The 14,147-nt window shown below is 43.8% G+C and overlaps 1 protein-coding gene across 2 annotated transcripts in view; it reads right to left on the minus strand.

Moving 5' to 3' along the window:
- Positions 1-308: 308 nt before the first annotated feature.
- PMEPA1 (prostate transmembrane protein, androgen induced 1) overlaps positions 309-14,147 on the minus strand; it is a 91,370-nt gene continuing 77,531 nt past the window's right edge. The window contains exons 3-4 of one of the 2 annotated variants that reach the window (XM_069072468.1): positions 5,250-5,303; positions 309-5,131 (exon numbers count right to left, since the gene is read on the minus strand). In XM_069072468.1, the coding sequence (XP_068928569.1) occupies positions 4,586-5,131; positions 5,250-5,303 (600 nt within the window). In that variant the 3' untranslated portion in view covers positions 309-4,585. Of the gene's footprint in view, positions 5,135-5,249; positions 5,304-14,147 lie in introns of both variants that reach the window. The other variant, XM_069072467.1, reaches the window with a different exon arrangement.

The raw sequence follows: 14,147 nt of genomic DNA on the forward strand, positions 1-14,147 counted from the left end.
ACCAGTCTAATTATCTACCTGCAACCAGTAATTTAGCCTTCCTCACTCTTAAAAATCTCAGCTACCTTCTCTCCACATTCTCTAGCCAGCTCAGTTGCTCAAAATGTTTTTCACCTGGTCTTCTGGTCTCTGTTGTGCCCTAATTAAGTGGTATCAACAAGAAGCATAGAGAGGTTGGGCACCTGGCCCAGGGTCACACTGAGTCAACAAGGCATACCAGAGCCTCTTGGGAACCTAATCTCTTATCCCCCACCTGAATTAATTTTACATCAACGAGTCTGAGTAACTGAGCAAAAGAAGAGCATCACTCCAAAGAATTGTAAAATTTATTGTATAAGTAGTGCAGTGTTTTTGAATGTCACCACTGCTGCTATTGATTACTGTTACACAATAAGCGTTTACAACAGATTTTTTTGTAAATTGGCATCAGAGTACATATTTATACTAAAACAGCAAAATATAGATTAGGTACTGCATTGAATGTGCTGCCAATAGTTTACAGAAGTTTACCTTGAACAGAACTCAGGATACAGGTCTGCCTATAGCTGAAGCAACATAATTAGAAGTTTCAGAAAATATTAATACAGTGAAATGTGATTATAAGGCAGGCAAATGAGGACTGTAATGTTGTCCTTCTGAGCTCTATAGTACAGCAAAGTCTGAAGCGCGGTTTCTGGAAAACATGGTTTGGTTTGGTTTTTTAAAATTTTTGTATCTGAGCTGCACGTATAAAAATCTCCGAAATATACAATTCACAGGGAGTAGAAATGAATTCGGTTTTTGCCTAGCACACTGTTTATGCTACACATCTGGATTCGGTCAATTTCAACCCTTTGTGGAAATGGTGGGCATTAAAAAAAATATGGTGATTAGTGCAATTTCAATATGTCCATCCAACATACAAAAGGGGTTTGCTGAGGAAACCCACTCATTACCCTTCCTTCCTATTAAATACAATGATGGACTTGGAAGGAAGCAGTTCACTAGGTTAGGAAAGTGTCTACCTGCCCTTGAAGTCATCAAGGAGCAGCTGGATTTCACCAGTCTCTATACCCAAGGGAATGACCCAGACTGTCCTCCTTCATCGAAGAGTCACATTCACCTTCAACACCACTAGGCTTGGGTGACACCATCATCCCTTTTTGGTCTGAGACAAGACCCCTCCCCATTTTCACCTTACTTAAAGCTAGTATATCTTTCTCTAGCCAACTGTTGGATGAGGGGGAGAGCCTGCTGACAACTGTCCAGGAATATCTGCCTCCAAAGAAAGGGGGCCCAAGATACAAGCCAGGGATGTTCCCTGTCCTCTGCTGGGGGTGGGGGGGTAGGATAGGAAGGGGGAGTGCTCTATGGAGACATGCTAAAGGAGACAAGAGCTATGACACACTGTGATTTGTGAGCAAAGCACTATCCTGGGGATATTGTGATATTGGCTATTAGCATTTTGATTTCCAGTGCCCCATGCATGACTGCCCTGCTGTTCACCAAGGCCAAGAGTAAGTACCAGCAGCATTTGGATGGCATCTGTCTTCAATTCAACTGGAAAAAAGATAGAACTTTTCCTCTGTAATTTCATAAGCCCTGATTCCTGACCAGAGCTTTGTCAAAAGGGCACCTGGTAGGCAGATGGAGAATGGCCTTGGAGCCAGCTTCCTGGGGTGATTCTAAAGACAGGTGCTGGCTTTTGGTCAGTGTCCTCCCTATAGATCAGCTTGCTTTCCTGTTCACATTTTTCCCCCCACTCTTTGCTCATAGGAGTGGCCCCCTTCAACCAGGTCAGGCCCAAGTGGATACTTCAATTCAGAATAAGTGACACCTACTTCTGCCACCAACCGGCAAAATTTTTCTTTCTTTTTATCTTGAGGCAAAGAAACCACTTTGACTACAGAATGAAAACCCATTACTCAAGCATGCCAGCTCAAGAGGGCAGTGTCAGTCTTTTTGGTTGGTGTCACATGGGTAATATCCACTGTAGCTTTTCAGCAGCCTAGCACCTGACCATAGCCCAAGAACGCGGATGACAGGAGGGCGCATCTTATAGGGCCAGGCACATCGCACAGGGGCTAGTGGGTGAAGGGGATGGGTTTAAAGAAGCAGTAGCCCTTGTCATCGAGAACAAACGCCAGTTCCCTGTGGTGCTTGTAACAGGAGCTTTACTTCCTTGCCCCCCTTTTCAAGAGAGGGTTACTGTTTCTTTAATAAGGCACTAGATAGACATGTCACATAAAAGGAAAGATACATTTTTAAAACTTCTACAAATGCGTCTGTGTACCTTTCAGAACAAATTGGATTGGTTTCTCTGAGCGATTTTTTTTTTTGAGAGAGAAAGAGAGAGAGAGAGAGAAGGAGGCAGGGAGGGAAGCAAAATTTAGGTGATGGGACTAAAGTTCTGGGGATTTGAAGACACCATAGAGAAGCAGATTCAAATATTGTGAAGGTAAAGTATTGCCAGGCAAACGAGCCGAGTGGTGAAGCTTCAAGTTCGTCTATTTGTCATCTTCTTAAAATATATATATATATATATATATATATATTTATATGTGTGTATACATATAAATATTGTTCAAATGGTCAGAACCTCAAAACTGTTCTAAAGTTTTTCAAGTAATAGAAAAAAGTTGCTTAAAAACAATAGTTATTGCCTTTTATATCTTTCATTTATGTTATTCTACTAGTTAGCAGAAAATGAAACATACCTCCATGGGAATAGAACTCTTCAGCCTTGGGGTTCACCCAGCTAACACTACCTCCCCATTCAGGGAAGTCCAGTCCTCTGCAGTTAGGAAAGTGTGGCAAGGTTAGTTACACCTGCCCATCAGACAGCAAGGGGCTGGACTCCTCCCTTCCCACTTCCTGGTCTCTCTTCCTCTCACATTCTCTTTCCCTCTGGCTCCCACTCGCTCTCTCTCTGACATACAAGTACACCGCAAGGGTATCACATCTATCTGAAATAATCAACACAATATAAAAATGTAAACAATAGCATAGTAAGACAAAAATGCGTATGTAACACAGATAAATAAACACATCAAAACGATTGTTAGGGTGGAGGGTCGGGGGAGTGGGGGATGATGCTGCCTAGTGAAAAACATCTCAGAAGAGGTAAAGAGTTTTGCTTCTTAAGCATCGAGCATGACTTTTTATTTTTATTTTTTAAGCCTTAAACACATCACAGGAGCCAACCTAGGTTCTTCTTTTTTTTCATCTGTTGTCTTTTATTTTTTCATTTGTTTGTTGCTTAAGCTAGAATCCATTCACAGGAATGCAATTAGCTCCCAAACATTTTGACTGCACTAACCTTTCGTGAAGGTTTTGGAATTCACTGAATCACTCTGAAGACATTTTGCACAATGACAAAAACCGTCATTTGAGTCTTCAAAGAAACACCGAAGCTCTCAAAGGCAGACTAGCTATATTGCAATTGACTCCCGTGGACTTCTTGAAACGTTCCCAACGGGGACCTTCATCAATCTGATTTGAAAAGAAAAAAGGGGGAGAAAAAAACTAGATTTCCTTCAGTAACAGAAGTTTATTATGGAAAAAGGTATAGCTTACAATAGGTAATTTGGACTTCTGATAACTTTCTGGGTTTCCTTGGTAATTCAGAAGCATTTGAATTTTGTTTACTCCAATGATCATAACTGGCCCAAAGGAGAATTTCCGTGCTCAGTACGGAATGTAAAGAACAGTATTGTCTATCACTAAAGTACGCCTTACTAGGTTGGGACATCCTAGGCCCATTCTTGGGGACCTTGGAAAGGACTGTTTTGCCTGGAATGCAGTCTCTTCGACTGTGCTCTTATAAAGGGGTGTTGTTTTTCAAAGTTTGGATATTCTACCCCTTCAGCTAATTAGATTCCGTTTGAACATTTATCCCCTACGGTCTGTGGTAGATGTGACAGAGGCTGCCATAAACATAAGCACTGACATATTTATATTAAAAAATAGTGCAAAATTTCAACATTTATATAAATAACTCTAAACCCCTGCTTTGTAGGTTTCTTTTTACAATGTAATTAATACACACTTTTTTGAGTTGGCACTCAAAAAATTGCCATTTTTTCTTCTAGTCAGAAAACAACAAAACTTTTTTTAATAGGCCTCTTCTAATACAAAAATACTCCTGCTGCCGCACATACAGTTTCTCATATTTTATATATATTTATATATATATTGCAGATCTTTAAACAAATGTTTTTGTGCAAATATGTCTTTAAAGTTAAGTGAAATCATCATAAACAAAAAAAAAGCATTCACGCACACAGCTCAACTAGAAACAAAAACAAAGACTACTGTCAATTTTTTTTCTTTTGACTTCAAGACACAGCTAACAAAGAAACGTTTTTGCAAGCTTTCTTGGCTTGAGCATTCAGACCAGACATAACAAGTAAATATTTATACACAGAGAGGTGGAGACGGGTTGATTTTTGCTCTCACTTCCCCCATCCCCTCCCATCCAGATCCCCACCCCACCCCCACCCCCTGTCCGTCTCTTGCTTTTTCTTTTAAGAAGTGCAGAGTGTTTAATTTACTTTTTTTCTGTGTGTGTGTGTATGTGTGTTTGTGTGTTTCCTTCTCTTGGATTTTAAAAGGGGTGTCCTTTTTGCTTCTCTTTATCTTTGTTCCATGCAATTGTGCTCTCAAGGCTACTGATTTGTGCCTGGTGAAGTCTGCTGTTCTCCAGGATGGAGGGCGTCCCATTGTTCTGCTGGTGCTGGTAAAATGTTGATCCAGGATAGTGCCCAATCACTTCATTGTATGTTGGCGGTGGTCCTTCCATCCTCCCGTTGCTCCCGTAACACGTGGCGCTGATGCCAGAGTTACTGCTTGGAGGGCAGGGCCCCCCATACATGGAATTGTCTATTAAGTCACTATCAAAGATGGTTCTGTTAGGTGGGGCTCGGACAGACTCACGGTTGAGTTCCATTTGCTGCTCTGGGTCCCGGAGCTGAAGTGTGCATGGGCCCTGGTAGGGGGGTGGCTCCTCTCCATCAGAGAGGGAGATGGTAGGTGGGAGGTCTATCTCATGCTGCAAGTATGGGTAGGTGGGCTGAAAGCGGTTGAATCGATCCCTCTGGAGGAAGGATGGCACCGTCAGGCGGTCTGCTGAGCGTGGTGGGGCGTAGATCTGCTGCTGAAGGGAAACGAGGCAGTTAGTAGGGCTGGCAGAGGAAGGTCAGACTTTCTCGGGGCTGAGGGAAAAAAATGGGTATGGGACAGGGGGTTGGATGTTCAGGTTCTAGTCTTACCTCAGTGAGGGCATTGCCTGACACTGTGCTTTCTGAAGGCCACAGACTTCCTTCCTAAATAGAGGGAAACAGAGAGGGATAAATCACTAATGGGGGTTGGCAGTTTATTTCTGCTATTCTTCATGAGTCTGGAATGGCAAAGAATCAGGAGTTTTGCCGGGTCCCCTTGGCTAGCAGTACCACCTTCAAGAAATCACTTTCCTTCTCTGGGCCTCAGTTTTCTCATCTGGAAAACGAGAGGGTTGACATGAATAAACTCTAAGGTCTCTGACAGCCCTAAAAGAAGTTCATTCATAGGTTCTGAGGATTTAGAGATGGGATTCTGACCAATGTTCCTTCCAGTTCTGATGGCCTATAATCTGTTTTAAAGATCTTCCCAATTCTTACAATCTGTCTACTGAATGATTAATAAAGTAAGCATGGTTGGGGTATATGGGGATCTCCAGGATATCTTACAGAGTAGCTCCCTACACTGTCTGTCCCCCAAAGTCCAAGGGCTAGGCAAGTGGCCGCCAGATTGCCCTCTCTTTTAGCCACCAAACAGCATGGTGAAGCTTTGGGGTGTAGAGCAAAGAAAGCAGCTGCCTGCTTTACAGAAGAGATGGCCCCAGCACACCCTGTGGAGTGTCCAAACCACACAAACCACTCTCACTCATCACAGCCAAGCAAGGCTGAGACATTCCAAACCAGATTTCATTAGGGCCCCATGGCTGCCAGAAGCAGGCCCACCCAGTCAGGACTCTCTGGCCTTAGAGGGTGGTGTTCTTTCCTGCTGAGACCTCACATTTCCACCAATTCCTTGGGGGAACCAGACCCCTTCTATTAACTAATAAGGAGCAAAATCTTAGCCAATTCTCTATTCACTGTATAATCTTTTTTTTCTCCTTTGGATTAACTAAAGCAAATTTTCAATCCTCTTCTGCCCCAAACAAATGCCCATCCCTAGTCATCAGCTGGTCTTTCTACAAAGAATACAAATTCATTTTAATGTCAGTCCTACTCCATTATGCTTCCTTCCCCCAAACCAAATAATACAAAGCATCCAAAGCCAAACACAAATGGATTTTGGATCATTTGTTGTTGGGAAGGAGGAAGGAGGTAGGATTTGTGTCACTACTGTCCTCTCCTTCCCTCACCCCTTACTCCCCTATAATATATATAATTTTAAATAGATTTTATTCATATTTTATTGGTTAATAGCTTATTATTTTATTAATATGTTTGGTTTTTATGTCACCTAAATTTCTCCCTGTGCCCCTTCCTTTCCCCCTTATAATAAAGAATTCATAATGCATATAATTAAATCACTCTAACTGGTTATAAGCATACTCAGCCTGGAAAACAATAGAGGTGTGTTGCTGTTGTTGTTGAGTCATGTCCAGAGTGTCATGACTCTGTGGACCATGCTACCCGATGGGGTTTTCTTGACAAAAATACTGGAGTGGTTTGCCATTTCCTTCTCCAACTCATTTTATAGATGAGGAAACTAAGGCAAACAGAGGCTAAATGACTTGTCCACAGTCACACAGCTAGTGAGTGTCTAAAGCCAGAGTTGAATTCAGGCCTTCCTGACTCCAGGCCCAGGGTTCTATCCACTGTACCACATAGCTGCCTCCTGATATGGGTATGGATGCCAGTAAAGAAAGGTTATTGAGTCCCTATGGAGTTCTCAGGGAAAAAGCAGTGTGGTACACTGGAAAAATAACTGATTTTAGAGTCAGGAGATCTAGCTTCACATCCTAACTCTGCTACTTATTCCCTGGCTGACCTTTGGTCAGTCACTTAAATGCTAAACCTAAATTCCACAATTATGAAATGAAGAGTTGGGATTAGATGATCTCTAAGGGCTCACTGGCTTTTGGAGGAACAGAACAAGTCTCTGGGTGCTGGGGTGATAATTCCTTAAGACTTTTCAAAGCATTTCCAAATTTGTGAACTCATTTTTTTCCTCCCATTTTTTCCCCCACCTTCAAGATGGGCAGGTCAGTTAACATACTTTCCATTTTAGAGATAGGATAACTGAGGCCTAGAGACACAACATCTAAATGGCTTAAGTAAGATTATAACTTGTAAGTGAGGGGTAGAGGCCCTCTTGCCTGACAAACAGCTTCCCCAACCTGCTCCTTAATACCTGTAACTGTATCACCTGGTGAGAAAGCTCTGAGACGTGAAACTTGGGGAGGGAACCTAGTGACTGACGTAGTGATGATATTCATAAGGGTATAAATGATGGATCTCAGAATACTTCCTAAAAACAGATTTTTCATAGAGGGGTTAGAAGTATGGAGGATATTGGTGCAAAAATAGTGACAAAGGGAAGGTGGAGGACCTCAGGGTTAGACCACCTAATTTACAATTCAGGGTTGCTAGGTGGCGCCACAGTGCGTGGAGCGCTGAGGGCCTGGAGTCAGGGAGACATAACTTCCTGGGTTCGAATCTAGCCTCAGACTAGCTGTGTGATCCTGGGCAAGTCATTTAGCCATTTGTCTCAGTTTCTTCATCTGAAAAGTGAGCTGGAGAAGGAAATGGCAAACCACTCCAGTATCTTTGCCAAGAAAACCCCAAATGGGGTCATGAAGAGTCAGAAACAACTGAAATGAATGAACAACACTCTACAATTCACATTTGTACGGTGCTTAATAAGCTACAAACTGCTTTCCATGCTATTTCTTGTAGTCCACATCAGCTCTATAAGGAAAACAGAACATATGTTATCAACTCCTCTTTACAAATCACTAAATCAGAAATAAACAATGCTATTTCAAAGAACCATACGCATTTTTACTTTGGTAAAAATAACTGAAAAACAAAGATGCAAATGCACTGGGGGGGATTTCCAAATGAAATCACTCTTATTTATTTAAAATTAAAATATGGTACCTCCAGTGAACATGCAAGTTCAGTTTTGTTTTTCAAATGATAAGACCTTCCAAAATGTAGAAGCTTTTCAGGAACCATATTACTCTTGTGATACTTCATTAATCTCCATATCTGACAGTGAGGACAACGTGCTTGTTCTTTTTAAAATCTACATATGATACATGTTTCACTGCCCTCCCAAACTCTACACTTAACAAAAAGCAGAGGCACTCAGCCTTGCCCAGAATCAAGGGTTAACACACTGCTTGAGGGATAGGCTCAGAATATAGAAAAACTGACCTGTGCCAGCCATGTTCCCCAGGGGGTCCCGTGAAGGCCAGCAGACCAGAAGGCAGAGGACTTAGATGCTTAGGAAACTCTTTAAAGACAGCCCAGATAGTCAATGGCTGCCATTCCTTGCTGACCCACTAGAGGGGACTTTCAAGTCTCATGAACTAACTTGGGGCAGGCCAGACTGAACTAAATGCAGGCCCTGCTGCAGAAAGCTGGACCATTCGCTGCTCCTTTTCCAAGGGATACAGAGAGCTTATCTATGACACAGGCCAGCAACAAGTAGCCTTTTGGCTGGGACCACATGCTGTGTGCTACAGCCCCTGGCAACAGGGCTCACAGACATTGAGGTGGAAGGAAAGCAGGAAGTCAGTAATTCCTGACCTCAGCTTGCTCCCCGCTTAAGGAAGGGGGGTAAAGAGGACATTCTTCCTTTCCACAGCATCCTTTTTGATTTCTGTGTAGAAGATCCTAAGAGACTGCTGGGAATTCAGCTTTCTGAGGACCCTCTGGAATACGGAGAGGAGTCCATTCATTCCTCACCTGCTAATGGTCACCACTGGGGATACATGCTCCGTGGTAAGAGCACAGGGAATTTGGAATCAGATGCTCTGGGTTCAAATTCTGGCTCTGCTACTTGGTATCTGTACGACTTTGGACCAGTCACTTTACTCTCTGGGCTTTGGTCTTTCCCGAATAATTGGAGAGTTGGCCTTGTGGATCCCAAGCTAATTTGGGGTAGGGATTCTTCTTGTTGTGCTTCAGTCGTTTTTAAGTCTGTGACCATTTGGGGTTTTCTTGGTAAAGATAATGGAGTCGTTTGCTATGTCCTTCTCTAGTTCCTTTTACAAATGAGGAACAAATAGGGTTAAGTGATTTGCCCAGATTAACTCAGCTACGAAGTCTCTGAAGCTGGATTTGAACTCATGAAGATAAATCTTTCAGATTTCAAGCCCAGTGCTCTATCCACTGTACCACCTAGCTGCCCCAGTCCTCCTCTTAATGCTGGGCAAAGTCCTAAGCATGGTATATTGGAAAGTATTAAGCTGAGATTCAGGAGACCGCTTCCAGCGACTTGTTAAAAACCTAAGTTAAGCATATGTCACTGAACTTCATCAATGCTCTCTTCCTCATCTTTAAGATAGAATGAATTACCCCTTTTCTGTCCACTTCTGCAGGGTTGTGATGATCAAAAAGCAATGATAGATGGAATAATAGAAAAAAGCAGTACATTTGGAGCCAGAGACCCTGAGTTCTCATCCTGGTTCTTCAACTCATTAGCTGTGTGACCTCAGGCAAGCCACTAGACCTCAGTCTGCCTATCTCTAAAGTTGGGTGGGGGGGTTGCAGTTTGGACTAGATTGTCTCTGAAGTTCTTTCCATCTCATGAAGGGATTCATTCAATAAGGGACCATAAGTGGTCAAGGACTTTCTCACATTTTTAACAGAGGAGGAGGAAAGTTGGGGTGATCTGAGTTCCTTCAGACTGTTTTAGTGGTACAGTCCAGAAGAACATCAGCTCCTTGAGGACAGGGTCAATTCATTTTTGTCTCTGTATCCATTTCCAGTGCCTAGCACACAGCCCCTGGCATAGAGTAAATAAAGTGCTTAATATAAATGCTTGTTGAATTGAATTTAACTGGCTCTTCCTTGGTGACTATTATTCTGCTCTGTCCTAACTTTCCTGTTTGTCTTGGGAGGGATATGGGGAGAATACTTCACTCCTCACAGTCTCAGACTTCCTACCTGGAAAGTGGGAAAAATAATTAGCCTTGGGTAAGTGATTTCAGAGACAGGCAATGATGGTGACAGCTGTCTTGGCTTAAGACTGTGCTCTCTGATTCTGGCTTCTGACTAAAAGCCTGCTATGTCAGAGGCCAGATCTTAACCTCTAGGTCCCAGATTCCTGGTATCAACTGACAGGTGGGAGCGACTTTTGCTTGGAGGCAGAAGGCAGCTTTTGCCCTACTGCACAGGTCTCATCAAAAACAGAGTATTCCGAGGGAACCACTGATGAAGTGGCTATCAAGATGCATAAACATTTGGAAAAATAATTAAAGGTTGCATAAGGAGAGGAAATTAAAAATAGGAATGATTTGGCTAAATTATTTCATGAATGCAAAGCTCAGAGCCCCAGCAATAGCACTGAAGCAAACAGGGGACTTCCCTGACAGAATACCACTCTGACTGGTCCTCTCCCTGCCCCCTACGTGAGACTTGTGAATTCCTAACCTGGGCTTTTGCTCAAGCCCATGAAAATGGGCGTCTCTCTCTCTTCCTTGGCTCCTCTGAATCTTCATCACCCTTGGAGACCCATCTCAAGTCTCACCTCCTTCATGAAGTCTTCCCTCTATTCCTGAGCCTACACCAATCACCCCTCTACAATGTTTATTTTCCATTTAATCTACTGTTTCTTTGTGCTATTCATTGATTGTTTCCTGCTGGACTGGGAGTCAGAAAAGGTGGGTCTGAATACTGGTTCGGTTGTTCACTAGCTGTGTGACCTTGGGCAAAGCATTTAAACCTCTCTGGGCCTCAGTCTCCGCCCTCTGTCAAATGGGACATTAGACTAGATGGTCTCTAAGGTCCAATTTAACTTTAAAATCCTGTGATCTTTTGTAAGCTGTATTTTGTCTCCGTACTTAAAGACCCAGTCCCTGGCTTAAAATCAAGCACCAAGTCTTTCTTTAGTGTTTGGCATGTGGAGGCAGTGTCGGGGTAAGTGGCTAGAGGTGTGGGCTCTAAGGCAAGATGATCATGGTTTAAATCCCACCTGAAAAACTTACTAGCTATGTGAGTATGACTTCCCCTCACCACACCTCAGTTTCCTTATCTGTAAAAGGAAGGAACTGGATTCCATGGCCTCTCAGGTCCCTTCTAGCTCTCAATTTATGATTCTGTGTGTGAGGGCCCTTGTCCCCGACTCCATGTTGTGGAGGATGACAGAGTAGGTATAAAGAGCCTTCCAGGAGCTCACAGTCTAACTGACAGGTAAGATATACAGACAGGAAACGCTGCTGAACAGGGTAACATGGTTCACAATTAAGAGTTCAGTTATGTGGCTGATTACAAATAGGCTGGGAGGTGAGCCACTTGAATCAGCTGGTCAGTATATTTCTATTTAGTGTTTGCTATGTGCTAGGCACCATGCTAAGCTCTGGGGATACAAAAAGGGACAAAGACAGTCCCTGCTCTCCCGGAGCACACAATCTAGTGGGGAGACAACAAGCAAACACAGACACATAAATAAGCTATATATAGGAAAAACTGGGAATAATGCATGGAGGAAAGGCAATAGAAGATGATTCTGGCAGTGCTTGGAGAAGGACTGACTGGAAGAGGGGGAGGAGGCAGAAAGCTATTGCAGAAGACTGGGTAGTTAGAGGAGGAAATGAGGAGGAGGAAGAGGAAACGTGACAGGTATCTTGGAGGGGAATGGACAGGACCAAGTGACTTGCCAAGATGAGGGTGAGAAATGCCTCCAGAGTTTGGGCTCTGGGTGTCTGGGTTAAGGGCAGTGCAGTGCTTCAGGGACTGAAGTGAGGCGAAGAGGACCAGGGCTAGCTCAGGAGGTGAGTAGGAAGAAAGACAGGCCAGCAACAAGAGAGACAACCTGAAGAGGAACTGACTGACAGGAGGACCTGTGCCTGACTGGATGGCGGGGGGAGGGTGCTGGAGAGTGATGTGAGGCTGGCTTGAGGCTGGGAAGGCGAGGGAGAGGATGGCTCCAGTCTTGGTTCACCACCTGTATGCCCCAGGGCAAGGCCCTTTAACCTTGGGGGGCTTCAGATTTCTCATCTATAAAATGAGGAGGCTGGATCTGAAGGCCTCCCAGGTGGCCATGAACTACAGGAAGATGTTGATCAGTTTGGTGGATCCTGTAGTTTGCGGATTAGGCAGGACACCCAAACAGAGATGTCCAGAAGGCAGGAGGAAGTTTGGGCTCCAGTCTGGGAGGGATGACAGAACGGGAGACAAGGATTTGGTCACTGGAGCTCATTAGGAGATAGGACAGTAACAGGGTAGCCCTTCCATGGCCAGACAAGGCAGCTCTGTTTATGGAATGTCCTTCGCTACCACTCTGGGAGGTCACTGGGGTGTATGAGGGTCTATGTCTGCTCGTCTGGTGTACTTTCTGGTGGCTGCCCCCTCCTGGGAGGATGTACCCTCCATCCTCTTCCCTTCCCTACCCTCCTGCCAGAGATGCCTGATTTAATGAGGCTTCATGTTTACACAATGGTGGCCTTCCCCAGGGGCCAGGGGCTGGTTTAGTTTTGGCAGGAACCTTGGTCAAGGGACTCCTAAACTGACTTATTATAAAAATAATGAGAATGAAGGAGGGAAAGTAGAAACCACAGAACAAGGATGCCCCTTATGGCCTAGTCATAGGATCATAAAGGCAGTTGGAAGGGGAACCTCAGAAATCATAGCACAACCCATCCATTTTGCAGATAAGGAAACTGAGGCCCAAAAGGAAGAAGCGATTTATTCAAGGTCGTACTTAGCTAGAAAATAACCAAGCCAGAATTAGACCCAGGTCCTCTAACGCTGTATCTATTGTTCCTTGCTTCTTTTAAAAAAAGTGTATTTTTTTTAATTATTAACTGAAAATCATCAATATAACATTTAAATTCACAGAGTATAACAGGTAGGAGGGTTGCAAGTGAAGTAGTGAACTATTTAAACAGTTTGTTTTTTCAAGTGCATATTAAATTTAACAAGGTAGTTAACAAAATTGCCCAGTCTCTTTCTGAACTTTCTGTTTCCTTCTGTGCTCATTAAAAAAAAATGTTTTATCGATGCTTTTCTCTTCCTTGCTGTGTATCTCTATCAGTACCTTCTAGTGCCCTTCTCACCCCACGAACCTACTTCCAGCTTGCTCCCTTATCTTCCCACTTCTGAACTCTGCCAAGTTCTAGGGAGGAGACACCTTGGATTTCTCTCCTGGTGGCAAACAGGAGCCAGGATGAGTTTCTTCAAGCCTTCTTTCCACATGTGGTAAACCCAAGCCAGATCCTTTACTCTCTCCTTGCCTTATTTTTTCCATCCAATAAATGGGAAGGATACTATGAAAACAGACAGGACTACTGGTGTCTCTAGTGGAGAGTGGGTCTCCCCCCCCCAGATAAGGCATAACATAAAAGGAAATGAGCTTGATTTTGGTCAGGAAGACACAAGTTACATAACAAAGTACACCAGTCACGCCTTCTCCTGGAAGAATCAGCACTTTGTGGGAAGTAAAGGCTTCCTACCCAAAGCTCAGGGACTTCAAAGCTTTTTCCTAAATAGCACAAAAGCTGATTCTGAATTCCAAGAAAATGACGGGACCTGAGATTTCAAAGTGTCTTTTGCCCTTCTGACTAGATGCTTACTACTCCAATCTTCAATGAGGGCAGCTTCCTCCCTGCCAGTCTGTGCCTGGCCCCTCGGTACTGACGTAGCAGCCTCCAGGGTCTGGGCGGCTGGAGGTGCCCCAACCTGCCAGGAGAAAGCCTGTTTGCTCAGTGCTGTTTGCCAAATGAACCTTATACCCGTTGCCACCAAGTCCTCTCCTGTCTGGGGCCCTAGCTTGTGTGGACCTCTCTGGGAAGGGGCCTTCCTTGAAGAATTCAATTTAGAAACTTGTGAGGTCATTCAAGCTAAGGGTCCTTTACAGAAAGGTAATATGAAGCCTGCTCTTTCCTCCACAACTCTTGAATGCTGTGTGTGTGTGTGTGTGTGTGTGTGTGTGTGTGTGTGTGTGTGTGT

Source organism: Petaurus breviceps, unplaced genomic scaffold (genome assembly GCF_028583685.1).
Source record: "Petaurus breviceps papuanus isolate PSGF00001 unplaced genomic scaffold, PetGlider_PUasm1.0 90847, whole genome shotgun sequence".
Classification (NCBI taxonomy): domain Eukaryota; kingdom Metazoa; phylum Chordata; class Mammalia; order Diprotodontia; family Petauridae; genus Petaurus; species Petaurus breviceps.